At 44.9% G+C, this 27,061-nt stretch overlaps 1 protein-coding gene across 2 annotated transcripts in view; it reads left to right on the top strand.

The window, feature by feature from the left end:
* slain1a (SLAIN motif family, member 1a) overlaps nt 1-27,061 on the top strand; it is a 124,472-nt gene that overhangs the window by 20,681 nt on the left and 76,730 nt on the right. For both annotated transcript variants that reach the window (XM_070891375.1, XM_070891374.1), the window contains exon 2: nt 2,351-2,490. In XM_070891375.1, the coding sequence (XP_070747476.1) occupies nt 2,351-2,490 (140 nt within the window). The remainder of the gene's footprint in view (nt 1-2,350; nt 2,491-27,061) is intronic.

The raw sequence follows: 27,061 nt of genomic DNA, 5'->3' as shown, positions 1-27,061 counted from the left end.
GCTCATCTTAGCTAAATGACACAGAACTTGGCAGATGCTAAGATGGTGAGGTTATTCCCATCAATAATGTTGAATAATTAAAAGGTCATGAATACAAAACAGAATTACTCTTTTTTTTGTGTGTTATGAATGCTGCAAGCTAGTGGCATGGCCCTCTGCCTATCAGCTGTGCATATCAGATATTGCAGGCATAACGGATGGGAAATCATGGACATCACACCCGTGATTTCTTGAAATGTGCGGTCAACAGACACGGCTCCTTGCCTATAGCACGCATTCAGAATAGCAACCCTGTTGAACATAAGAACATAAGAATTACGAGCAGCAGTAGGCCATTTGGCCCCTCGAGCTGTTCCGCCATTCAGTAAGATCATGGCTAATCTTCTAAATCAACACCACTTTCCTAAATTGTCCCCATATCCTTTGATTCCCTCAAACAATCTGTTGATCTCTGACTGAGCCTCCACAGCCCTCTGGGATAGAGAATTCCCAAGATTCACAACCCTCTGAGTGAAGAGGTTTCTCCTCATCTCAGTCTTAAATGGCTGACTCCTTATTCTGAGACACTGACCCCTGGATCTAGACTCCCCAGCCAGATGAAACATCCTTCCTGCATCTACTCTGTCAAGCCCTGTAAGAATTTTGTATGTTTCAATGAGATCAACTCTCATTTTTCTGAACTCGAGAGAATATAGGCATCGTCTACTCAATCTCTCCTCATAGGACAATCCCCCCATCCCAGGAATCAGTCGAGTGAACCTTTGTTGCACTCTATGGCAAGTATATCCTCCCTTGGGTAAGGAGATGAAAACTGTGCTCAGTACTCCAGGTGCGGTCTCACCAGGGCCCTATATAATTGCAGTAAGACATCTTTACTCTTGTACTCAAATCCTCTTGTAATGAAGGCCAACATAGTGCTCTCTTAATTGTTTGCTGTACATGCATGTTAACTTTGTGATTCGTATACAAGGACACCCAGGTCCATCTGATCACCAACATTTTCCAATCTCTCACCATTTAAAAAAAAATACTATGCTTTACAACTTTTTCTACCAAAGTGGATAACTTCACATTTCTCCACATTATATTCCATTTGAAACAAAGAAAGACTTGGATTTACATAGTGCCTTTCGCAACCACCAGACGTCTCAAAACACTTTACAGCCAATGAAGTACTTTTGGAGTATTGTCACTGTTATAATGTAGGAAGCACGACAGCCAATCTGCGCACAGCAAGTTCTCACAAGCAGCAATGTGATAATGACCAGATAAATGTTTCCAGTCATTTCATTTTCCTGCTGTTGTAATGTTTCCAGCTGTTGTAATGTTTCCAGCTGTTGCAATGATTCCAGCTGTTACAGTTTACATTTGTTACAGTTTCCAGTTTCCAATTTGCAATAATCTTGCCCATTCTAGCCTGTCTGTATCTCCTTGAAGCTCTTTGCTTCCTCCTCACATGACATTTTGCTTAAATTATTATTGTGAAACTGGCCATTATTAAGTAATTTTTCTAATAATTTAAGAAGTAAATAAGAATACTTTAAAAAAAAAAGTTTTAATTGATTCCTTGTAGTAATTATTATTGCTTGAAATGTGTTTTTTTTTAACACTTCTTAATTTGAAACTGGATATGCACAGTCATGCACTTGCTCAGCTTTAGATATCATCTTGTTCTATGCATAGTGATTGGTTGAGTAAATGAACCTTGTCTTGTTTGTCATAAAGCAAGTACAAGAATGCTTCCTAGTTATGAATTGTACTGTAGACCGGCAAGAATGATCTGATAGTGTTGCAAATTAGTGCTTGCACTATTGAGTGATAGGATGCAGGTATCCCTCGGGTTTTCGGTTTGTAACGCTCTCTTATTCCCTCCAATCCAGCTTCCAACCCCCTCTCCGCATTGAGACGGCCCTTAACCAAAGTCACCAACGACATTCCTGTGACCATGGTGTATTATTCCTCCTCATTCTCTTTGCGGCCTGCAGCATACTTCTCCAATGCCTTTCCTCACTTGTCCAGTTCAGTGGGACTGCTGTCGTCTGGCTCCACTCTTCCCTATCCGATCGTAACATAGCAAATGGCGGCCTCGATTTGGGTCCCCCGCCACCTGGTTTTTCATGTTGGGTGCACAAACTATTGAAGATTAATAAAGGTTTTGAGTTTATCTAAAGATTATAATAACTGGCTTTGATTAACATTAATATAGCATTCTTTCCCCTTGTCCTGAATGAGACTGCGTTAAGAATAACTACTTTTACAGTCCCCATGAGTTTGTAAAAATGAGAATTAATTGTGGTGAGAACCATTTATTGTGGTAAATGACTATAAATGGTATATTTTTTCATTACAGGTTGTATGTTTCGCCAAGGAGGCAGCCCACAGTGGAACAGAAAGCCTTGAGTCCTTTAGAGTGGTGCAGAAAGGTGCTTGATCACCCAGGCCATGAGATTGAGGCAGCAAAACGATCATTGTGCTTTAGACTTGATCAAGGTAAGAACAATGCACACAAAAGGTTCTTAACTCATGTTACTAAGCGCAATCTCATTAAATAATACAAATTGTAAAATTATAGGCTTATCGTGAGCCACCACAGCATTTGTTTCCATATGCGTTAGCTAGGGAACAGTTCCCTCCATTATTCTAAATAATCCTTTATTCAAGTTAATTTAATCACAAGTTATTTGAGGAAGTAAAATTAAATTAGAAAGAAGGTAAAAAGGGCGCTGCCAATGCTCAAAGCAGTTTGTAGGTCATTTAGGTAAGAACAACCCTGAAGTGTTAGTTGCCATAGAATCCTTGTGCTATTTACCTCCTGCCGAGTTTGTCATGATTTGAATCATGCCAGTTTTTCACGATTGTGTTGGGAACTCTTTATATTTGCTTTGAGAGGAAGGGAAGGCTTCCATTGGTGCTTGTACTGTTAAGAGCATGATTCTTCATTGGGTCACATTGCCAGAGATTCATGATGACCACAGCCCTGGTATTTCTGTGGCTCCTGGAAGGAGTCTGGAGCAAGGTATTTGCTTTTGAAAATGACAGTGAGACTGCAAATACTGTCTGAAAATTTTTTTTTTATTATAGCTTAGTTGATTATGTATGAAGATACAGCATCACTTTATCAAACTAAAAGCAGAATTTGTGGATGTTTAATCTATAAATCAGTAGGCCTAAAAAAGAGGTGCCTCCTAAAACAACTTTGTAATTTTAAATAATATATCTCAATCTATGTCAGGGCTCATTACAAATAATCTCTTCTAATTTGTTACTTGTCTTCACTATAATAATATTGACTTCTTGACGAACATGCGATGATCTAACTTGCGCTGAAGGCAGCTTGTTGGCCTCTGTTCATAGTACATTGGTCTATGCTGAGGAATGCTCCAAGTTGTTTTCTCTTGCATGCTTTTGTAATTTAACAGTGTCCATTTTGGAGGTATGGCGACCACAACTCGTTACGGGCAGGATGGTTAAAATACTGAGTACCAGCAGTGACTCATTGTGACAATCAATAGATAATAAAAACAGAAAATGCTGGCAACACTCAGCGGGTCAGGCAGCATCTGTGGAGAGAGAAACAGAGTTAACGTTTCAGGTCGATGATTCTGACGAAAGGTCAATCAATAGACTGTTCAAGCTTCAGAAACACAGAGGCGCTGATCTGTAATATAGATGGGGTGTTTATCTTTCCTGAAATATTGAATTTTAACTATTAAATTTAGGTAAGATAGGAATTCCAGATATAGCATGGTTGTGTTATCGCTTGACTATTGAGGGTTCACCTAAGCTACTGAGAACAGTTCGATAACATTAAGACTCAATAGAATGAATCAAAATTGTTCATATTGTTACGATTTACAAAGAATGACACAGAAGGGTTTACAGTATCTGATTAATTTTGAATAACAGTGTTGTTGCTTCACATCATAATACGTTCTTTGTAAAAGGCTAAAACTACAGGCTAGCTGTTCAGTGGATCAAATGAGCTCTTGTTTTTTTACGTCGCTCTGCCTCTTGCTGTGTATCTTAATGATATGTTTATATTTAAAGGCACATACGAGGCATTGTGCTCTTTTCCATTACAAAGAACCCTGGGATGAGAAATGTTCCAAGTAAGGAAAGATTGATTAAAGGCATTTGGTAGCAGCTATGGTTGATGAGTATTTGGAACTCTCCAGAAAGCTACCCCACCCCCATCCGGGCCTGAATGTGTGACTATATATACATATATATATATATTTATATATTTTATATATATATACATTATGTATGTATATTTACAGGTGCTCAGCCCTGTAGTACTGATCACTGAGGAATAATGAGATAGTAATTACCTGAAGCACATCATATATTAGCGTTCAGAGGTTTGATTCATTGACTAGTTCTATTTTACCGAAGGGGAGTTGTTAAAATTAACACTGACTTATTCTCGGAGAAACCAGTAACAAGCTGGGACTGATGGCTGCATCACTTGCTGATATTGCCATCATTTTAGGCAACAATAATTATTTCACAGCAACAGTTAATGCTCTGCATGCTTCAGAAACAGTAGAAAAGAGATCTCACAAGAGATATGCAGCAGGAAAAAAAAGTTTTTTAAAAATCTGGAACCCCATGCACCATAAGGTAGAATAATAATCTTGGTTTAATGTACATTGTGAACTCGTTGAGTCCGATTTCCATCTCACTTCTGTACCACAATGGGGTGGTGATGGGAAGAAAAATAGGGAAAGAAGAAAATGGCCAACTTACTTTTGGAGATCCACCTTTTCAGAATTTTGGAGCAGACGTTGATTAAGACGACCAGTGCTCCCACCAGATGCAGGTGGGGGGCCTGATGAATGTGTCCAAATGGGGGTCACCTGATATGGTCAGGCCCCACAACGCCATTTTAGTTTCAGTCAGCCCGCCCATCGCTACTTCCTCAACCCGCCCACAAACCATGAACAGTACAAGTTCGGTAGCTGCCATTTATAGGGCTATTTAAAGGGAGCCTCAGCTGCTCATTTAAAATACAGTAAAGACTTGGGAAACATTTTGCTGATAGTTTATGGCTCTTTTTTTGTTAAACAACTTGGACAATTTTAAAATGCTGGTAGTGGATGTACAAAAAATGGTTCCTTCTGGCAATTCCACTCTGGCAAGAGGAAGAGAAACAACAACAACAGGAGGAAGGATCAAACAAAGTGTAGCTGGAGGGAGACAAGAGAGAATGAGGCAAGCTCAGAGGAATCCTTACCCTCCAAGCAAGGCAGCTCGGCCCAGGACAGCATACCTGCAGTTCTCCGAGGACCTGCGTATAAAGAGGCTGCGCTTTTCTAGGGAGACTTACAACTACACTTATCAGCACAAAACTGTCCAACCTTTTGCCCTCTCTGAACAATGACATTTCTGAAGCCACCGATCTGCTCAACCACACCTTCGCCACCACCTTTGATGCCCTAGTCCCTATTAAAAGGATTACTCTCTCACCCAGGCCATTCCCCCTGGTACAGCCCTCATCTTCGCTCCCTCAAGTCCAATGGGCGCAGACTTGAACGGATGTGACGGATAATTGATTTAGCCATTCACCGCCAGATCTGGCTCGAACACATAAAGCATTATTGGGCCTTACCCTTGCCTACTAACACTGCTCACTATTCCAGGATCATTCTGGGATGCAAAAATAACCCCCCGACTACTATTCTCCATTGCTCACCATCTCCTTAAACCCTTCTCCCCTGTCTCCACCACACTCTCCGGCAACAACAAGTGTGAGGAGCTCATGGACGACTTTCTCTCAAAGATTGAGACCATCCGATCAGCTGTCTCTGTGAGTTCCCTTCCTTCCCCTAGCCCACAGGGCCAAACTTCATCTGATGCCCCCTCCTGCCCTAGCCCTAAACTCACATCTTTATCGAGTTTATCGTTGATCTCCCCTCTTGATCTCTCCAAACTCATTTTGTTCATGAGACCCACATCCTGCTCCTTTGACCCTATTCCCACGAGCTGACCACCCAGCTTCCTTTTTTGGCTCCCATGTTAGCCGATATTGTTAACGATTCTCTCTCTTCAGATACTGTTTCCCTCTCCTTCAAATCTGCTGTCATCACCCCTCTCCTCAAAAGAACAACCCTTGACCCGACTTTGCTTGCTAGCTAATCGCCCCATCTCCAACCTCCCTGTTCTGTCCAAAGTATTTGAACGCGTTGTCGCCTCCCAAATCCGTGCCCATCTTTCCCTAAATTCAATGTTTGAATCCCTTCAATCTGGTTTTCGCCCCTCCACAGTACTGAAATGGCTGTCATCAATGTCACACCTTTGTGACTGTGACAAAGGTAATCTATCCCTCCTCGTCTTTCCGGATCTGTCTGCAGCCTTCGACACAGTTGACCACTCCATCCTCCTCCAACGCCTCTCCACCATCATCCAGCAGGGTGGGACTGCACTCGCCTGGTTCCATTCTTATCTATCTAATCGTAGCCAGAAAATCTCCAGCAATGGCTTGTCTTTCCACTCCCGCATCGTTACCTCTGGTGTCCCCCAAGGAACTATCCTTGGGCTGTCCCCTCCTATTTTTCATCTATATGCTGCCCCTTGGCGATATCATCCGAAAACACGGAGTCAGTTTCCACATGTACACTGACGACACCCAGCTCTACCTCTCCACCACTTCTCTCGACCCCTGCTTGGTATCTAACTTGTCAGACTGCTTGTCCGACATCCAGTACTGGATGAGCAGAAATTTTCTCCAATTAAATATTGGGAAGACCAAAGCCATTATCCTTGGTCCCCGCCACAAACTGCGTACCCTAACCACTGACTCCATCCCTCTCCCTGGCATCATTCTGAGGGTGAACAAGACTTTTTGCAACCTCAGTGTCATATTTTACCCTGAAATGAGTTTCTGGCCACATATCCGTGGCATAACGAAAACCACCTTATTCCACCTCCGGGACATTGCCCGCCACCGCCCTTACCTCAGCTTTTCTGCTGCTGAAACCCTCATCCATGCCTTTGTTACCTCTGGACTTGACTACTCCTTGAATTCTGGGGAGGTCCCAGCAGATTGGAAAACTGCAAATCTAACGCCCCTATTTAAAAAAGGAGGCAGACAAAAAGCAGGAAACTATAGACCAGTTAGCCTAACATCTGTGGTGGGAAGATGTTGGAGTCCATTATTAAAGAAGCAGTAGCAGGACATTTGGAAAAGCAAAATTCGGTCGGGCAGAGTCAGCATGGATTTATGAAGGGGAAGTCATGTTTGACAAATTTACTAGAATTTTGTGAGAATGTAATGAACAGGATGAATAAAGGGGAACCAGTGGATGTGGTGTATTTGGACTTCCAGAAGGCATTTGACAAGGTGCCACATAAAAGGTTACTGCACAAGATAAAAGTTACAGGCTTGGGGGTAATATATTAGCATGGATAGCGGATTGGATAACAAACCGAAAACAGAGAGTAGGGATAAATGGTTCATTTTTGGGTTGGCAATCAGTAGGGATCAGCTCTGGGACTCCCAACTATTTACAATCTATATTAACGACTTGGAGGAAGGGACCGAGTGTAATGTCGCCAAATTTGCTGACAATACAAAGATAGGAAGAAAAGCAGTGTGTGAGGAGGACACAAAAAATCTGCAAAAGGACATAGACAGGCTAAGTGAGTGGGCAAAAATTTGGCAGATGGAGTATAATGTTGGAAAGTGTGAGGTCATGCACTTTGGCAGAAAAAATTAAAGAGCAAGTTATTGTTTAAATGGAGAAAGATTGCAAAGTGCTGCAGTACAGCGGGATCTGGGGGTACTTGTGCATGAAACACAAAAGGTTAGTGTGCAAGTACAGCAAGTGATCAAAAACGCCAGTGGAATCTTGATCTTTATTGCAAAGGGGATGGAGTATAAAAGCAGGGAAGTCTTGCTACAGTTGTACAGGGTTTTGTTGAGGTCACACCTGGAATACTGCGTGCAGTTTTGGTTTCCATATTTACGAAAGGATATATTTGCTTTGGAGGCAGTTCAGAGAAGGTTCACAAGGTTGATTCCGGAGATGAGGGGGTTGACTTATGAGGAAAGGTTGAGTAGGTTGGACCTCTATTCATTGAAATTCAGAAGAATGAGAGGTGATCTTATCAAAATGTATAAGATTATGAGGGGGCTTGACAAGGTGGATGCAGAGAGGATGTTTCCACTGATGGGAGAGACTAGAACTAGAGGGCATGATCTTAGAATAAGGGACCGCACATTTAAAACTGAGATGAGAAATTTCTTCTGAGGGTTGTGGACCTGTGGAATTCGCTGCCTCAGAGAGCTGTGGAAGCTGGGATATTGAATAAGTTTAAGACAGAAATAGACAGTTTCTTAAATGATAAGGGGTTATGGAGAGCGGGCAGGGAAGTGGACCTGACTCCATGATTGGATCAGCCATGATCGTATTAAATGGCGGAGCAGGCTCAAGGGGTCGTATGGCCTACTCCTGCTCCTATTTCTTATGTACTCCAACCCACACCTGGCTGGCATCTCACATTCTACACTACGTAAACTTGAGGTCATCCAAAACTCAGCAGCCCGTGTCCTAACTTGCACCAAGTCAAGATCACCCATCACCCCTGTGCTTTCTGACCTACATTGGCTCCCGGTTAAACAATGCCTCTATTTCAAAATTCTCATCCTTGTTTACAAATCACTCCATGGCCTCGCTCCTCCCTATCTCTGTAATCTCCTTCAGCCTCACAACCCCTCTTGAATATCCCTCATTATAACTGCTCAACCACTGGCGGCCGTGCCTTCAGCTGCCTGGGCCTGAAACTCTGGGACTCCCTCCATAAACCTCTCTGCCTCTCTACCGCTCCTCCTTTATAACGCTCCTTAAAACCTACCTCTTTAACCAAGCTTTTGGTCATCTATCTTAATTTTTTCTTTTGTGGCTCGGTGTAACATTTATCTTTTTTGTCTTAACACTGATGTGAAGTGCTTTGGGACGTTTTACTACGTTAAAGGTGATATATAAATAAAAGTTGTTGTTGAGGCTATCACAGATCCTTCAACCCACTCTCACTTTTGGCTTGTCAAGGTCACTTTCGGTCTGAACTTCTTTGTTTCTGGCTCCTTCCAGGCTACAACAAGAGATATCAATAACATCAGTCAGTCTGCGGTTCATTTATACTTTAAGCAGGTGATTGATTTGCTAAAGCAAACATAGAATCATACAGCAGGGAAGCAGGCTGTTTGGCCCATCGTGCATGTGCCTGAAAGAGCTGTCCAATTAGTCCCACTCCCTTGCTCTCTCCCCATAGCCCTGCAATGTTGTCCCCTTCAAATATTTATCCAATTCCCAATTGAAAGTTACTATTGAATCGACTTCCACCACAATTTCAGTGCATCCAGATCATCAAAACTCGCTTTGTTTTTAAAAAAAAAAATAATCTTTTCATCTCCACTCGGGTTCTTTTACCAATTACCTTAAATCTGTGACCTCTGGTTACCCACCCTCCTGCCATTGGAAACAGTTTCTCTCAATGTACTCTAATAAAACCCTTCCAAATTTTGAACACACTATTAAATTTCCACTTTAACCTCCCTGCTCTAAAGAGAACAATCCCAGCTTCTCTAATCTCTCCAGATAACTCAAGTCCCGCATCCCTGGTACCATTCTGGTAAATCTCCTGCACTCTCTCCAAGGCCTTGATACCCTTCCTAAAGTGTGGTGCTCAAAATTGGCCACAATACTCCAGCTGAGGTCTAACCAGTAATTAATAAAGGTTTTGCATAATTTCCTTGTTTTTGTACTCTATGCCTGTATTTATAAAGCCAAGGATCCCATATGCATTTTTAACAGCTTTGTCAACTCATCCTGCCACCTTCAAAGATTTGTGTATATAAACATCCGGGGATCTCTGCTCTCGCACCCCCTTTAAAATTCGTTATTTAGTTTATATTGCCTCTCCTCATCCTTCCAAAATACATCATTTTAACCTTCCCTACATTAAATTTAATCTGCTGTGTGTCATTTCACCAGTCTGTATGTCCTCCTGAAGTCTGTTGCCTTCCTCTTCACCGTTTACTCCACTATGATCACTTTCCCCATGGACAGCCAGAAGCAGCAGCTATCGGATTCCGAGTTTTGCACCAATTGCAGGTCGAGAGGGTCGTTGACTACATACACACCAGCTTGCAGGCTCCTTCAGACAAGCCCGCTGCTTTCACTCCATTAATGTCCAACCACTGTGTGATTACCAGCAGTGTATCATACAGGTCTGTGCCCTGATATTTATATTGGGGCACTCCTCCAGTATCTTTGCCCCTGCTCAGCAAATGAGAAGCTGGCTGCTTCCACACTTGGCTAATGACTCCTCTTGGGACCCCTTGCTCGGCAACCGAACTGTACTACATTGAGATCTGTGGGTCAACTGGAGCGCAATTTGAGCAGGCCATTGGAGTACTTGAGCAAAGATTCCACTGCCTGGACAGGTTGGGTGGCTTCCTACAATACAGCTCACAAAGACTGTTTCGTATGATGATCGTTTGATGTATGCTGTGTAATTTGCCCTGCAATAGGGACAACACCTGGAGCCGCTATTAGAAGAGGACCTTTAGCATGATGAAGTTGACGATACTGATGACATAGAAGATGCTGAAGAAGCAGGAGGCCTATAACACCTCACTGTGGCCAGAGCATCTGATGATCAACCCACGCTCCCCTGCATCAACAGTCATGTCCAACATCAGTCCCAGTCCTTCCACTCTTCAATAAACGGCATCTACCCAAAGGCCAGCATTGATATTAATGTCACCGAGCAGTTCAGGATCACTAGCTACTACAGCAACATGCTGCACACACTGATTTCCAAAAGTTTATAATTTTTTTTGCTATGCATTCGCAGGATGTGGGTGTCGCCGGCAAGGTCAGCATTTATTGCCCGTCCCTATTGCCCTCGAGAAAGTGGTGGTGAGCTAGACCTTTTCAGAAGGCGGTTAAGATTCAATCACATTTCTGTGGGTCTGGAGTCACATAGGCCAGACTGGGTGAGGACGGCAGATTTCCTTCCCTGAAGGACATTAGTGAATCAGATGGGTTTTTATGACGGTAGTTTCATGGTCACCATTACTGATGCTAGCTTTTTATTCCAGATTTATTTAATTAATTGAATTTCAGTTCCCCAGCTGCCCTGGTGGGATTTGAACTCTCATCTCCTGATCATTTTCCAGGCTTCTGGATTATTAGTCCAGTAACATAATCACTATGCTACCGTACCCAACTTACTGACTTAACACAAATGCCTCGACACCAATTATCACCCAGCTCTTAGTGCCTGTCTTAAGCACTGTCTTAACTTCTCTTGTGCTTCTATGAAGTGCTCTCCGAATGGCTGGAGCATGGGAGGTAAAAGTCTGCTGTGGCTCGGGCCAGGGCTCTTGAGATGCTTGACATCTCCGAATTCGGACCTAAATGGTACCGGCTGCAATCTGTGACTACCAAGGCAGCCTTGCCCAGCTGCCTTTCAGGAGGCAGGATGGGTATTGGCATCGTGGCTGGCGAGGATGCAGATGTGCTGTTATCCTGAGAGATAGCAACATGTCCCACTCCCATTGCATGACCTCACCTGCTATCGGTTTACAGCTCAACGCTCCCCACCGAGCTGCAGGAGAGCGGACTGTGATCTAACAAACTCTAATCCATTCATCCAAGGCGGAGGAGATGATAAAACCCACGGCCTCCATGGCCCCAATATGAGCATCCTAGAGCGATGCCACTATTGGGTGCCACAGATTCATACAAGGAGGACCCAGTGCAGTAACTATTGAGATAACCACACGCTCCATAGTTAACTGCAGAATGATGATGCCAAGTGCCAGAACCCCACACAAGTTGTTAGTAGGCTCCTCCAGCATCTCCTACGTGTTGGGGTAGCTCCCTGATAGCCAGTCTAATGCAGTCAGCAATTGCCGGTGAACAGAAAGCATTTCTTCTTTTCAAGATTGGTCCCCTAAAGTGGCCATCACTGTCAGATTCACTGATCAAATCAGGCAGGTCAGCAGTACCGCTGAATATTGACCAGCTAGCCAGGCTCGTTAATTGGAGCCGCAGAGAGTTGGGATTGTTTTCATTCTGCTGTGGAAACCCTGCAAGTCAATAACCTCATTGGTCTTGACCAGAGAAGCAGTGGGAAGTCTGCCAGTAAAAGGAAAATAGCGCAGATAATAGAAATCTGAGTTTAAAAATAGAAAATGCTGTTACCACACTGCAGGCCAGTCAACATCTATATCAGCAAAGGTAGGCATCGATGACGAGGTTCAACACTGTCTCCAGTGTGCCAGCGCAGCCTTCGGTCGCCTGAGCAAGAGAGTGTCTGAAGACCAGAACCTCAAATCTGGCACCAAAGTTATGGTCTACAAGGCAGTAGTGATACCCGCCCTCCTATATGGCTCAGAGATGTAGACCATATACAACAGACATTTCAAAGCGCTGCAGAAGTACCACCAGTGCTGTTTATTGCAATATCCTGCAAATCCACTGGGAGGATAGACACAGCAATGTCAGTGTTCTCGCTCAGGCCAACATCCCCAGCATTGAAGCACTGACTACACTTGGGCAGGCCACATCATCTTCATGCCCGGCACGAGACTCCCAAAGCGAGTGCTCTACTCGGAACTCCTACACGGCAAGCGAGCCACAAGTGGGCAGAGGAAACGCTTCAAGGACACACTCAAAGCCTCCTTGGTAAAGTGCAACATCCCCACCAACACCTGGGAATCCCTGCCCAAGACTGTCCAAAGTGGAGGAAGAGCATCCGGGAAGGCGCTGAACACCTTGTATCTCGTCGTCGAGAGCATGCAGAAATCAAGCGCAGGCAGCAGAAGGTGCGTGCAACAAACCAGTCCCACCCACCCTTTTCTGCAACCACTGTCTGTCCCACCTGTGACAGACTGTAACTCCTGTATTAGACTGTACAGCCACCTGAGAACTCACTTTTAGAGTGGAAGCAAATCTTCCTCAATTTCGAGGGACTGCCTATGATGATGATGATGATAAAGTGAAAAGACAAATTCATATTTTGGATGTATACCTTTTCGTCAGAACTGAAAGCTAAAAGATAAGCAGGCATTTTAGTGAAGTTGGAAAGATAGGCAGAAAAAGGGAGGGGCGACTAAGTGCTCCAATTGCAGAGGGAGTTATTGGGTTGAATGACTTGCGAACTGTTAATAGAAGACTGTTGGGTGATACACAAGATTGTCTCACTGAAGCAATGAAAACACATTAAACAAATTGTAAAAATGCACAATTATTTAAGAGGATAAAAAATAATACAGAAGAGGCGTCTGCAGATAAAAAGGTGGGAAAATGCCAGAAAGAGAAACTCTGCAAATGTGGGGGATGCGAATAAAACTATCTAAACATAGTTGGTTGGTCATTCCTGAAAAGGGACAAAAAACAAGCCATCAATGATGCAGACCCATCCCCAACAACACTGTGTTCTGGCAAAGCATCGAAACCCTTCAGCACTCGCTGCCCCAATCCCCATCCCACATCATCAGCACTCCCCGGGTGTAAGGAAAATGGATCTGAAGTTGCTAAAGTCAGTGTTCAAACCAGAGGGCTGCAGGATGCCCAAGGAAAAGATACAAGACTACTCCTGATGCTTGCATTGAGCTCTGATTGGAAGAGTGCTCTGTGCTAATCGGCTGCTTGATTCTAGTTTACAAAACTTACCACAGTCCCGTTCCCCCACCAACGTTCCCTGTAAGGTGCGTGGCCACACACCTCTCTACCAGTCCCGTGCAGCCCAGGACCGGATTTTACAATGTAAAGTTTGACGCAGGGGCCGCCGCCCAAAAAAATTGAGGGGGAACATTGGTCCCTACCCCATAAAATGTCCACATTTAAAACAGGCAGTCGCTTACATTGGCCAAAAAAAACCCGATAACCATCATACATTTAGAATAAGACAAATTACAAAGTTGCTGGTTATAGCGTCTTAATGGCTCTCTTTATTTTGGGCCGAAACAGCTGTGTTTCCTAGCTTACATTCAGTGCACCTTAATGAGATGTAATAAAAGAACCTTATCCAGGCAAGCTTTATTTTAATATTTTATAGTTTCGAATGAGAATCCTTCACCAAAACCTGCCTGGCTATGCAGGTGATTTCTCCCATTAAGGACTGATTAAAGCAAAGAGAACCCTTACCATTTCAGTGAATTTGTGCCTATAATCCACCAGCTGTAATTAATGGCCCAGATTTGTAAGCTATCCAGTAAATATAGACGTCTGGTTAACACCCGGCTAATTTTGTTATATTTCTCTTGTTTTTAATGATATTTCAGCTCTCTAATACGTGCTACAGTGTGTATTTTAAATGTCCTTTCACTGGCAGTCTTTAAAACTGTGAGATACAATTAAGCCACTCTAGGCCAACTGATTGGAACTGAAATTATTTTAATTTTGATTAATGCTCCCGCATTACACCTGCCATCGTGTATAGCGGGCAAATTGCGTTTGCATGTACACACTCGCTGTGAGTGGTGGGGACTGAACTTGGTGGTCCATTAGTCTCAGCTCCTGCTAATACAGCATCTAAATGTTTTGTACTAGTATAAGTGGGATATGTCCATAAAGAAAGACTTGCATTTATATAGCGCCTTTCACAACCACCAGATGTCCCAAAGTGCTTCACAGCCAATGAAGTACTTTTTGGAGTGTAGTCACTGTTGTAATGTGGGAAACGCGGCAGCCAATTTGCGCACAGCAAGCTCCCACAAACAGCAATGTGATAATGACCAGATAATCTGTTTTTTTTAGTAATGATTGAGGATCAATTTTTTTGGCCGACACCGGGGATAACTCCTCTGCTCTTCAAACTAGTGCCATGGTATTTTTTATGTCCACCCAAGAGAGCAGACAGGGCCTCGGTTTAATGTCTCGTCTGAAAGACGGCACCTCCGACAGTGCAGCACTCCCTCAGCACTGCACTCGAGTGTCGGCTTAGATTTTTGTGCTCAAAACTTTTATATATTACCTAAAAATATAGGGAGAAAACACACTCTGTAATGAGAAAACAGAAACTCTTCTTGTGCGGATTTCTCAGTATCTTGGTTTAGAGACTCTTGAACATGGTGATGGGTTTCTGCTTGTCACATTTGACTGAATCCAAAACTGTTGGATTCTTTTTGTTGACTGTTTTGCCAGTATTTTCCCCACTATAATAAAGTGTTTCCCACATTGGTAAAGAATTTGATCATTGTTAATAACTAAAAAATGTCTTGAGCTGAAACGTAACAGTGCATCGCATCCACTCATAAGTTGTCCAGACAACTGAATATATTGGACAAGCATCATCTGCCCAAATCAATCAAATTGCAGTTAACATAGAAACGCACCCTAAGGCACTTAACAGTGGTAAAGGAGAAGGCAACAACGGTTGGATTTTCAGTCTTCTGCCCCTGTTAGCGCCCGAAGGGAAGGCAATGGCGGAGGTAAATACTTCTGGGCGGCTTCCAGCACCTCGCCGGGACTTTCGGTGCAGGTTTCGAGGGGGTGCGGTGTATTACCGCCCGGAAGAGGCAGGCACGGTGTGCAACAGCCCTGGTTGAGACAAGGGCTTGATTTTTGGCTGCCGCTTGGCCCTTAGCGTTCCATAGAGTGCACTGCTGGGACCACCTTTGAAAGCGGGCGGTCGGAGCTGTAGCGGCTGCAGTGAGGGAAGTAATGTGGACCACAGGTAAGTGTGAGAATTTTTTTTAATGATTTATGTTGCGGTGGCGTGAGTTATTTATTGGGAATGTTTTTGGTGGGTTTTTTCCAGGTTTTTTCGCCCCCCCCCCCCCCAGGCGTCTCTTTCAGCGCTCTGAGGCCAGCTGTTTAGTTCGGGGTTTGCGCTTGCTTGGCCGGCCTAGCACCCTAGGAGAGGGCACCCTTAGCGGTCCGCTCCACACTCGGGGGCCCAGCTGATGAATTTTGCTGACTGAAGCGCACATTGTTCCCGAGCGCAAACTTTACCACCCCGAAATGCGCAGGACCGAAAATCCAGCCCCAAGCCTTTGTTGGAGGAGTAGAGGCGGTGACCAAAAACTTGGTTGAAGAACTCTTTTCATTTTCGAAGGATTTTAAAAGTGGGGAAGAAGGTAGCGAGGCGGAGGGACTTCCAAAGAGTAGGGCTGAGACCGCTAAATGTTCTGCCATTGCTGGTGGAGTGGTGGATGCACAGGATGCCAGAGCTGGAGGATCGAGGCACATGAAGGGGAAGTAAAGCTAAAGGAGGTGAGGCAGTGGATTGATTTGTCGATGAGAGTGAGGATTTTAACTTCAATCCATTGTGGACAGGGAGCCAATGGTAAATGGTGAGGTTTGTGAGGGTGAAGGATGACCAGGGCTTATTGTGGAATAGGACGTGAGCATTGGAGATTTGGACAATTCAGAGTTAATAGAGGGTGGCGATCAGAAGGCGGCAAGCAGATCATTGGTTACATTTACAGAGGGCATCATTGGTGACTTTAAGTCTGCGTTTTATATTTCTCGATTGGATGGATTAACCCCTTAATATATTTTGACAGTGCATGGGACGTTTTGGTTAGAAATATGCTTAACTAGTACTGCTTACTCGGGTTGACCGTACTTTTGTACTGTTTGACTGGTAACTGTGGGCATCAAGTAAAATTGACAAAGTAGGGGTGCTCAGATCAGGCAGCTGTAGAGTTACACTATAATTGCATCCTTGGTTTTCCTATCCCATGCATCCATCGCTCTTCCTCTTCATCTTTCAACCTTGAACTGTGCTTATCCTGTTTTCCAATTGGAATGAATTTAAGCCTCAATTTTAACAGACCGAAAGCAGGGGTACAGGGGGCAAAGTTGGCTGCGATCTGCCCATAAGGAAGGTGAGTGAGACTTTCATTCTCGGGCCTCCAATACTGTGCTCCAATACTGACTCCTGCCTGAAGCCAGCAGAAATGTCATGACCACTGCCCACCAAATTCTAAATTTGTGGGGGCCAGGCTGTCGACGTGGACCCACGGCAACCGTCGGCGGGGCCCCATGGAAACGGTCTCCGACAAGCTTATGTCAGTAGTGGGGGTGGGGGAAGGAATCAGGAAAGTCCACGATGGGCCGAGGCTGGGGGACGCCCTGGGAGGCCCAAAGCATCCTCGCGGGGGCAGGAGGAGCTTAACTTTGCATGTATTCTTCTTGGGGAGATGCACCAGAGGGAATACTTTCCCTCTGATTTTTATTAACCCTCCCTTTGTTGAGGGTAAGCACTTGAGTTTTGCTTTCTTCGTTGCTACAGCGGCATGTGTGGGGGAGGGTTAAATTGTGCCGACAAACTTTTATTTCGGTGTTCGGCACAGATGGTCCGGTGCACTGCAGTGCAGAGCAGTGTCGCTTATTATGCACACACTGCCTTGGTACTGTTGAATGCCAACCATAAACCTTCAGAATTTCTGACGGTAGAATGGAAGAAATCTGTTCATCGGTGCCGATTAGCATTAGCTTCTTAATTTAAGAGTTTTATAGGAATATGTTCAGTGCTCGTAAAGTTATATCACCTGCAGTCATTTTTGCAAAATAATTTTACAAATTAACATTTATTGTGGAAAAACTGTCAATCTTCCAGAGCAGAAATAATGTTGGATGCTTTTCATTGCTAAATATAGCCTCTATTTACAGATAATGTGCAGTGAGATCTGTGCTCATTTGTTTGCTGATTATTCACTGCAACTATATGTTGCCCAGCTTAATTGCAGATCTTGGTACAGTGTGTGGAGGAATGACGTGATAATCACTGTGATGCTTGCAAATAAAAGAACAGATGTTGAAAGACAATTGAGAACCTCAATCCTTTAACTAAGATATGTATTGTTTTGGAAGGCATTGATTGTCCACATTACAGCTGTCTCCTAAATGACATAATAAATGTAACCGAGCATGTAATGTCATTATTTATTTATTCTTTCATTATTCTAAATCTTCTGGGCTTACCTAAGTTACGAGTACTTTCATAATGCACCATTTTATATAATGCCTGCAGTATACTTAACATAACATAAAGGACTTGTGAAATACACTACATCCTTGACGTAGCCACCAATACGAATGCAGCGCCTTTAAATGCAATACTGGCATGTGTGATACTATTGTAATGGTTGCAATTGTTAGCTATCACACATTACATTACATAGGATTACATTACATAGGATATACGGCACAGAAACAGGCCCTTCGGCTCAACCAGTCCATGCCAGCATTTATGCTCCACTCGAGCCTCCTCCTGTCTTTCCTCATCTAAATCTATCAGCATAACCCTCTATTTCCTTCTCGCTCAAAAGCTTGTCTAGCCTCCCCTTAAATGCATCTATACTATTTGCTTCAACCACTCCCTGTGGTAGCAAGTTCCACATTCTCATCACTCTTTGGGTAAAGAAGTTTCTTCTGAATTCTCTATTGGATTTCTTGGTGACTATCTTATATTGATGGCCTCTAGTTATGCTCTTCCCCACAAGTGGAAACATTCTCTCTCTATCCACTATCGAAACCTTTCATAATTTTAAAGACCTTTATTAGGTCACATATTCGCATAAAGGAATAGGACACAATGTTTGCACAGGTTTTGTTTCATCATTACTTGAAGCCATTTCATCTGAACCGTACTCTAAGGCAGTGCCTTGATTGAAGGCTACAGCTTAGTTTTGAAGCCATATATTCTGGGAAGAGAAGGTTGGTATAGACAATGCAACCTTTTTAAGAAGATACACCTTAGTCTAGAAGCATGTTTCTTTTCAAAAAAGTGAGTTTGATATTTAATTTTGAAAGGAATACAGTGCATTTATGGCCCAAGATTGTAAGAGCAGCCTAATAGAATGTGCAGAATTGGAAAGTTCCTGTGGCAGCAGCGTGGGACTAATATGCACTGTTATAACATCAGATTTCAAACGCATCATATGGAGTGAAACCAGTCTCCAATAACTTTTTAGCAACCCTTTGGTGGTCTAACATTTATTTTTGGAATCAAAATAAAACTTTGTCCCTACAGAGCTTCACGGTGAAATCTAATTCTGAGTAAAGTAATATGTGGAAACCTGAACCGCAAATACTCAGCAGTTGGAAATGAAATATGTTCAGTTATATCAATTCAGTTACTGGTATAAGTATATTTTCTGATCACTGGCGATATTTTCCATTCTGAGTTCATAATAACTGCACACTTGACATTCTAAGGTGCTGCTTCTGTATATTAAGTAGAATAACGGTAGGGTGTAATTGCTGATACTGTAACAAAAGCAGATATCTCAAAAATTTGACTATAATGATTCCTGAGTGCATGGAGATATTTGGAGAAATTGTGTGAGGTTCCTAGAGCTTCCGACATGAGGAAAAAAACCGTGAGGATAAAATCAAACTGACCAGGCCTGCCGAAATGTTGGCAGTGGTTTCTGAGCTTGAAACCTCCTATTCTCATCAACCAAATATGTCCCAGCCACCCCTCCTCCTCCTCCTCCTAGCCTTCTTGCATGGACTGATTGGTAAGTTCCCGTGTCCTGTCTGCACTCATCATCATCATAGGCAGTCCCTTGGCATCGAGGAAGACTTGCTTCCTCGCTTAAAATCAGTCCTTAGGTGGCTGAACAGTCCAATACGAGAACCACAGTCCCTGTCACAGGTGGGGCAGGTAGTCGTTGAGGGGAAGGGGTGGGAGGGATAGGTTTGCCGCACGCTCTTTCCGCTGCCTGCGCTTGATTTCTGCACGCTCTCGGCGATGAGACTCTAGGTGCTCGGCGCCCTCCCGGATGCACTTCCTCCACTTGGGGGCGGTCTTTGGCCAGGGACTCCCAGGTGTCAGTGGGGATGTTGCACTTTTATCAGGGAGGCTTTGAGGGTGTCCTTGTGACGTTTCCTCTGCCCACCTTTGGCTCGTTTGCCATGAAGGAGTTCCGAGTAGAGCACTTGCTTTGGGAGTCTCGTATCTGGCATGCGGACAGTGTGGCCTGCCCAGCGGAGCTGATCAAGTGTGGTCAGCACTGCTGTGATGTACGACATGTTTTTGGCCCGTCTGTTCATTTGGTTGTACTATAGCATGCTGTTCTTACTAGGAGGAACATTGGTTGGATGGCTGCTAAGGTAATTTGGGGAGGGGAGGGGTAAGGGAAAATTGTGCATATAGCTCGCAATCGTGAGCAACCAATGATTCGTAGCCTTAGTTATACTGCCGCTGAAAAATCAAAAAAAGTAATTTATTTGTTTTATACAAAATATGCAAGCAAATTAAGCACGCATAAGCGTAAGCATATTGAAATAGCTTTGTGACATTCAATAGCATGAGAGGAGTGGGCAGTTATAATACTTGGGTTTGTATGCAACCATTCATATTGAAATGTTTATAAATGGTTCACACAATTCATTTTTGACAAGCATTGAGTGTTGATAAAATGTGAGGGCAATCCTACAGCAACAGCTCACAAGGTGCGTTGAGATGAATGACCATTCAGTCTGTTTTTTGGTGGTATTGGTTGAGAGGACTCTGGCTCAGTACACTGGGAGAACTTCAAATTGTGCCATGGGATCTTCAATAGCCATCTGAACTACTTGATGTTCAGAAGCATAGGCCCCGATAATTGCGGGGTTGGAGTGGGGAAGCATGTATGCCTGTGGGGAACGGCAGGACTTTCATTATTGTTTTTAGAATTCTGTTTCCGGTCTGGCAGCTGGTCAGATGGCACACGGTTATTGGAAAAGATCGCAGTCAGGGGGATGGAGTGGGGGTTTGCGGGGGGAGGGGGGAGGGGTGGTGGCAAAGGAGTCGGATCGGTAATTGGGAGGGAAAGCTCGCAGTCAGGAAGGTTGGGGGGGAACGGCAAATCAGGGCAGTGAGGAGAGGCCACAATAGGCAGAAGATCTGTTTGAGGTGCTGCGGGAGCACTCCTGCACCTACTGCCTCTCACAAGCAGTGCTGTAAATGCATTTGCCTGCTGGTCCTGGCTGCTCCCGTCTCCATTGGTAAACCCAGCCGGCCAACAGTAAACTTAAATCGGGCTCCGAACTGCACTGCAGGAGGCTAAACTAAATATCATCATGAAATGTCCCGCCTCTCGAGAGTGGGACTCAGACACGGCCCCCAACCCGCGGCCGTAAAAATGGCGGCAGGCGTGTATGGGGTTGTGTTTCACAATTTAACATTTTTACGCCCCCCCTCCCTATCCCTCCTGTTGGGGAGATAATTTCGACCCCATAGATGCTACTCTTGAAATCATCATCAACGTCATCATCATAGGCAGTCCCTCAGAATGAGGTGAGTTCTTTGGTGGCTGAACAGTCCAATACGAGAGCCACAGGTTTCTGTCACAGGTGGGACAGATAGTCATTGAGGGAAGGGGTGGGTGGGACTGGTTTGCCGCACGCTCTTTCCGCTGCATGCTCTCGGCGACGAGACTCGAGGTGCTCAGCGCCCTCTCGGATGCACTTCCTCCATTTAGGGCGGTCTTGCGCCAGGGACTCCCAGGTGTCAGTGGGGATGTCGCACTTTATCAGGGAGGTTTTGAGGGTGTCCTTGCAGCGTTTCCGCTGCCCAACTTTGGCACATTTGCTGTGAAGGAGCTCCGAGTGGAGCACGTGCTTTGGGAGTCTCGTGTCTGGCATGCGAACTATGTGGCTTGCCCAGCGGAGCTGATCGAGTGTGGTCAGTGCTTCAATGTTGGGGATGTTGGCCTGGATGAGGACGCTGATGTTGGTGCGCCTGTCCTCCCAGGGGATTTGTAGGATCTTGCGGAGATATCGTTGGTGATATTTCTCCAGCAACTTGAGATGTCTACTGTACATGGCCCATGTCTTTGAGCCATACAGGAGGGCAGGTATTAAATACAGCCCTGTAGCCCATGAGCTTGGTGGTAGATTTCAGGGCCTGGTCTTCGAACACACTTTTCCACAGGCGGCCAAAGGCTGCACTGGCGCACTGGAGGCGGAGTTGGATCTAGTCGTCGATGCCTGCTCTTGTTGATAGGAGGTTCTCGAGATATGGGAAGTGGTCCACGGTATCCAGGGCCGCGCCGTGGATCTTGATGACTGGGGGGGCAGTGCTGTGCGGTGAAGACAGGCTGGTGGAGGACCTTTTGTCTTACGGATGTTTAGCGTAAGGCCCATGTTTTCATACGCCTCAGTAACTACGTCGACTATGTCCTGGAGTTCAGCCTCTGTATGTGCGCAGACGCAGGCGTCATCCGCGTACTGTAGCTCGACGACAGAGGTTGGGGGGGTCTTGGATCTGGCCTGGAGATGGCGAAGCTTGAACAGGTTCCCGCTGGAATGGAGGAGGACGCTCCATAGACCCTCGCGGTTGACAGTGAAATGAAGAGAAGCTGAAAGCTTGGGTGCCCCAACAGGAAAGCCACAGACCTTTTGTGCCTGTTCCACCAACCCTGCTTCAGCTCGTGTGGTGGGCTTTATTGCTGCCATTCTGTGCAAGGTTGGATTGATACTGAATGTTGAGATGCAGTTTCCCAACAAAGGATGCACAAAGTCTAGCCAGCAAATCAAATTTAAGGGGATGTGTGTGATTAAGGGTACAGGTTGAACCTTCCTTACCCAGAACTCCCTCGTCCAGAACTATTCCTGGCCACTGGGTGGCGCATGCGCAGAACTCCGACATGAACAAATTGAAGTTCTTCCTTGCTGTCGACTCCCGCAATCGCTGGCCTGACCCCACGATCCATCCCCCAACCCCCCCCCCCCCCCCACCCACGCCATGATCTCTCTGCTGCACTCCCAGCTCCAAGCCAGCTAGCCCCGATATCCCCTTGCTCAGTACGTGTACCATCCAATTTAACATGACCACTCCTTGTCCGGAAAAATCTCTTATCCAGAACAGGCCTGAGGGTTCCGGATAAGGGAGGTTCAACTTGTATTGCACATGCGTATTCTTTTAGCCTTTAGAAAGCTTCAAAATTATTATTTGTCAGCCTCTGCCATGTTGTGGGGAGTGGAGGGGAAGAAGTGTCAAGCAAACTGGAAGTGAAATTAAAGCCAGTGTGAAGACACAAAACAGAATCTGTGAGCAAGTAATAGAAAGCAAGAAAGACTTGCATTTATATAGGGCCTTTCACGACCACCAGACGTCTCAAAGTGCTTTACAGCCGATGAAGTACTTTTTGCAGTGCAGTCACTGTTGTAATGTGGAAACGCGGCAGCCAACTTGCACACATCAAGCTTCTCACAAACAGCAATGTAATAATGACCAGATAATCTGTTTTTGTTATGTTGATTGAGGGATAAATATTGGCCAGGACACTGGGGTAACTCCCCTGCTCTTCTTCAAAATAGTTCCATGGGATCTTTTTTGTCCACCTGAGAGGACAGAAGGGGCCTCGGTTTAATGTTTCATCCAAAAGACGACACCTCCGACAGTGCAGCACTCCCTTAGCACTGACCTGGAGTGTCGGCCTCGATTTATGTGCTCACAGTCCCTGGAGTGGGACTTGAACCCACAACCTCCTGACTCTGAGGCAAGGATACTACCCACTAAGCCACAGCTGATACTGGGTAATGGAGTGGTGCAGTGCCCGGCCCCCTGTTTGCTGGTGGGCAAAGTGAATCCGCTGCCACGTGAGGTGGGTGCGAGGAACGGTGCCTTGTTTGGAACTTCACCATTCCTCCCCACCTTGCCTGTTAGGAGTTGGCAGCGGTCTGCATAGTACCACATTTACTGCACGTTGTACTCATGATGGCCCCAGCACTCAGGAAATATTCTGTGTCCTGTTGAACTGATTTCTCCTTTCCACAGAGAAAGTGATGCAGGTTTTGACTGTTGCAAATAAAATCTCACCAAATATATGAAGGACCATCTGGGCATGTCATAGTGGATCTGCCTTTAGCACTTTCACTTCATGAAGGGGCTGCCATTTAGCCATGGCCTCTCTCCCAAGTGCCCAGATTAGCAGACACCTTATGCAAGCCTGTGAACATACAGCATGCACAGACCTTCTGTTAGTAGCGTGTTTGATGTTTGTTGCTTGCCACATTTCATGGGCCACAGGGCAAACATATTGTCACGACTGAGTGCTGTCATTTTAAAAAATGGTCACGCGTCTGCATTTGAGAAGTTAGTGAATAGCTGCCAGAGTTGTTACGTCTGATAAACACTCAAGTTGGTGTAGTAATGTAATGACTGCTTTTATTTCAGGTTCTCTGGAATATTCTCCCTCTAGCAATAGAGGAGACCAATATTACAATTGCAACAGGATGCTTGCTCCCAGTAGGGGGCCCTCTAGTGTCCAGTTAACAATATGCAAGTACAATACATTTGACTCTTACCCTCAGAATTTCAAAGTGACAATAACCATCTCCAAGCAAAGGCATGCCTGGTTAATAGCTAAATAACATTAAGTAAAACAATTCTGAAACTATGTCATACAAAAATAGAGGCCTAAGAGTACAAAAGCTAGGAAGTTATGCTAAACTAATCTAAAACACGAGTTTGGCCGCTGCTTGAGTATTGTATCCAATTCTGGGCACCACATTTTAGGAAGGACGTGAAGGCTTTGGAGAGGGTACAGACTGAGATTTACTGGAATGGTTCCAGGGATAAGGGCTTACAGTTGTTCTCCTAGGAGCAGAGCAGGCTAAGAGGAGATTTTATGGAGGCGTTTAAAATCATAAAGGATTTAGATAAAGTGAAGAGAACCCGTTTCCAATGGTTGAAGGCTCGATAACAATGGGGCAAAGATTTAAGGTGATTGGCAAAAGAACCATAGGCGACATGAGCAAAAACTTTTTTACACAACGAGTGGTTAGGATTTGGAATGCACTGCCCGATAGGGTGATGGATCCAGATTCACTAGTAGCCTTCAAAAGTGAATTGGATAAATACTTGAGGGAGAAAAATTAAAGGGATATGGGGAAAGAGTGGGCGAGTGGGATTAACTGGATTGCTCTTCGAAAGAGTCGGTGCAGACTTAATGGGCCAAATGGCCTTTTCCTGTGCTGTATTATTCCATGATTCTAATAAAGTGATTAAAAAAAAACATAGCACTCTCCCACAATACACAGGGAAGGTGGGTTATGACAGCATGAAACCATGTTGAAAATAACTACATTCAAAGCTATATACAAGTCCAAATAATTTGGAGGTTTCCTTGACCTTTGAAGATATCTTTGAGTAGGTTTAATCATGGCTGAGCTGGAACTAGTAACAAGAGCAGAAGTGTCAGCCTTGGCTCAATGGTAGCACACTCACCTCTGAATCGGAAGGTTATGGATTCAAGTCCCACTCTAGAGACTTGAGCACATAATCTAGGCTGGCATTTCTGTGCAGTACTGAGGGAGTGCGTCACTGTCTAAAGGTGCCGTGTTTCACATGAGACGTCTACCCTTTCAGGTGGATGTAAATGTTTTCTGAATAACTCCACGAGGCTGTGATGTAAGCTCAAACCATTGTGACCTTGGTCTCTTTAATATAACTCCAAAGTGAGGCAGCAGCATGGTGGGCTGCCTTTTATACCTGCTTGCTCCAGGGTACACAGGTGACCCATAGGTCTCCCACAGGTGTGCCCCCTAGTGGCAAGTCTGACACACAGGTTAGGTTCACATACATAACAGTAAAAAAATCCCACAGCACTATTCTAAGAAGAGCAGGGGAGTTCGCCAGGTGTGTTGGCCAACTTTTATCTCTCAACCAACACACAAAACAGATGATCTGGTCACTTATTTCATTGCTGTTAGTGGGAGCTTGCTGTGTGCAAATTGCCTGTTACGTTTCCTGCATTACAATAGTGACTGCACTTCAGAAGTACACCATTGGCTGTAAAGCACATTGGGGCATTCTAAGCTCATGAAAGGTGCTATACAAATGCAAGTCTTTCTCATGGTACATACAGGAGAGTGGGTATCACTACAGCCCTGTAGACCATGAGCTTGGTGCCAGATTTGAGGGCCTGATCTTTGAACACTCTCTTCCTCAGGTGGCCGAAGGCTGCGCTGGCGCACTGGAGGCGATATTGAACCTCATTGTCGATGTCTGCCCTTGCTGATAATAGGCACCCGAGGTATGGAAAGTGGTCCACGTTGTCCAGGGCCAATTTGAGGTGTCTACTGTATATGGTCCACTGACACCTGGGAATCCCTGGCCAAAGACTGCCCTAAGTGGAGGAAGAGCATTCGGGAGGGCGCTGAGCACCTCGAGTCTCATCGCCGAGAGCATGCAGAAAACAAGCGCAGGCAACGGAAGGAGCATGAGGCAAACCAGACTCCCCACTCACCCTTTCCTTCAACAACTGTCTGCCCCACCTGTGACAAGAGACTGTAATTTCCGTATTGGACTGTTCAGCCACCAGAGAACTCGCTTTTGGAGTGGAAGCAACTTGATTTCGAGGGACTGCCTATGATTTCTCATGGTCTTTTTGTGTCTTCTCGCTGTTCCCTTTGGGGAACAGTGTGAAGTAGTGGAAATATTTGCAGGCTGATTAACAGTCTGTCTGGCTGCATTAATGCTCCTTCCATGGCCGTAACCATCTTTATATGTTAGAATGGTCAGTCCTATACAGTGTGAGGGATTTATGGGCTCCCACAGCCCATACAAGGAGGAGGGGACGTGGCAGGTCACCCACTCTAGCCGAACGCAAATATCCCGCTGGATGTCAGCCCAGAATTCAGAGCTCCAACTCCACACGCCAAGACTGCCTGGAGTGGGGTTTGGACCCTGCACCTTCTGGTCTAGAAGCAGGAATGCTACCACTGCGCCAAAGGCTCACTCCTTTCTCATGGTAACTTCTCGAGTTTGGTTTCAAAATTGGTGTGTTTCACCGCTTGCTCCAGAGACTGTCCCAGGGATTTGTTTCCAGAATTAGGAGCATGAGCAACATCTTGGGAGACGATTGGTTCATAACACATATATATGAAGACTTGTAACTTGCTTAGTATCAGTTGCCAGCTCCTGAACCTGTTTTATTAACTATTGAAACCTCTGTGGTGTGTGAGTTGGTTCAGGATGCTTCGCACTCTTTGGAACAGTTCCTGTGAATTTTGTATTTCAGGGCCACAAGGACTGCCTTCCAAAATCTGCATAGGATGGTGTGAAGACTCAGCCCTTGGGCAGCATTCGTGATGGGTCT

This window comes from Pristiophorus japonicus, chromosome 10 (assembly GCF_044704955.1).
Source record: "Pristiophorus japonicus isolate sPriJap1 chromosome 10, sPriJap1.hap1, whole genome shotgun sequence".
Classification (NCBI taxonomy): domain Eukaryota; kingdom Metazoa; phylum Chordata; class Chondrichthyes; family Pristiophoridae; genus Pristiophorus; species Pristiophorus japonicus.
Note: the sequence above shows the minus strand (reverse complement) of the source record. Positions and strands in the feature narration are given on the sequence as shown.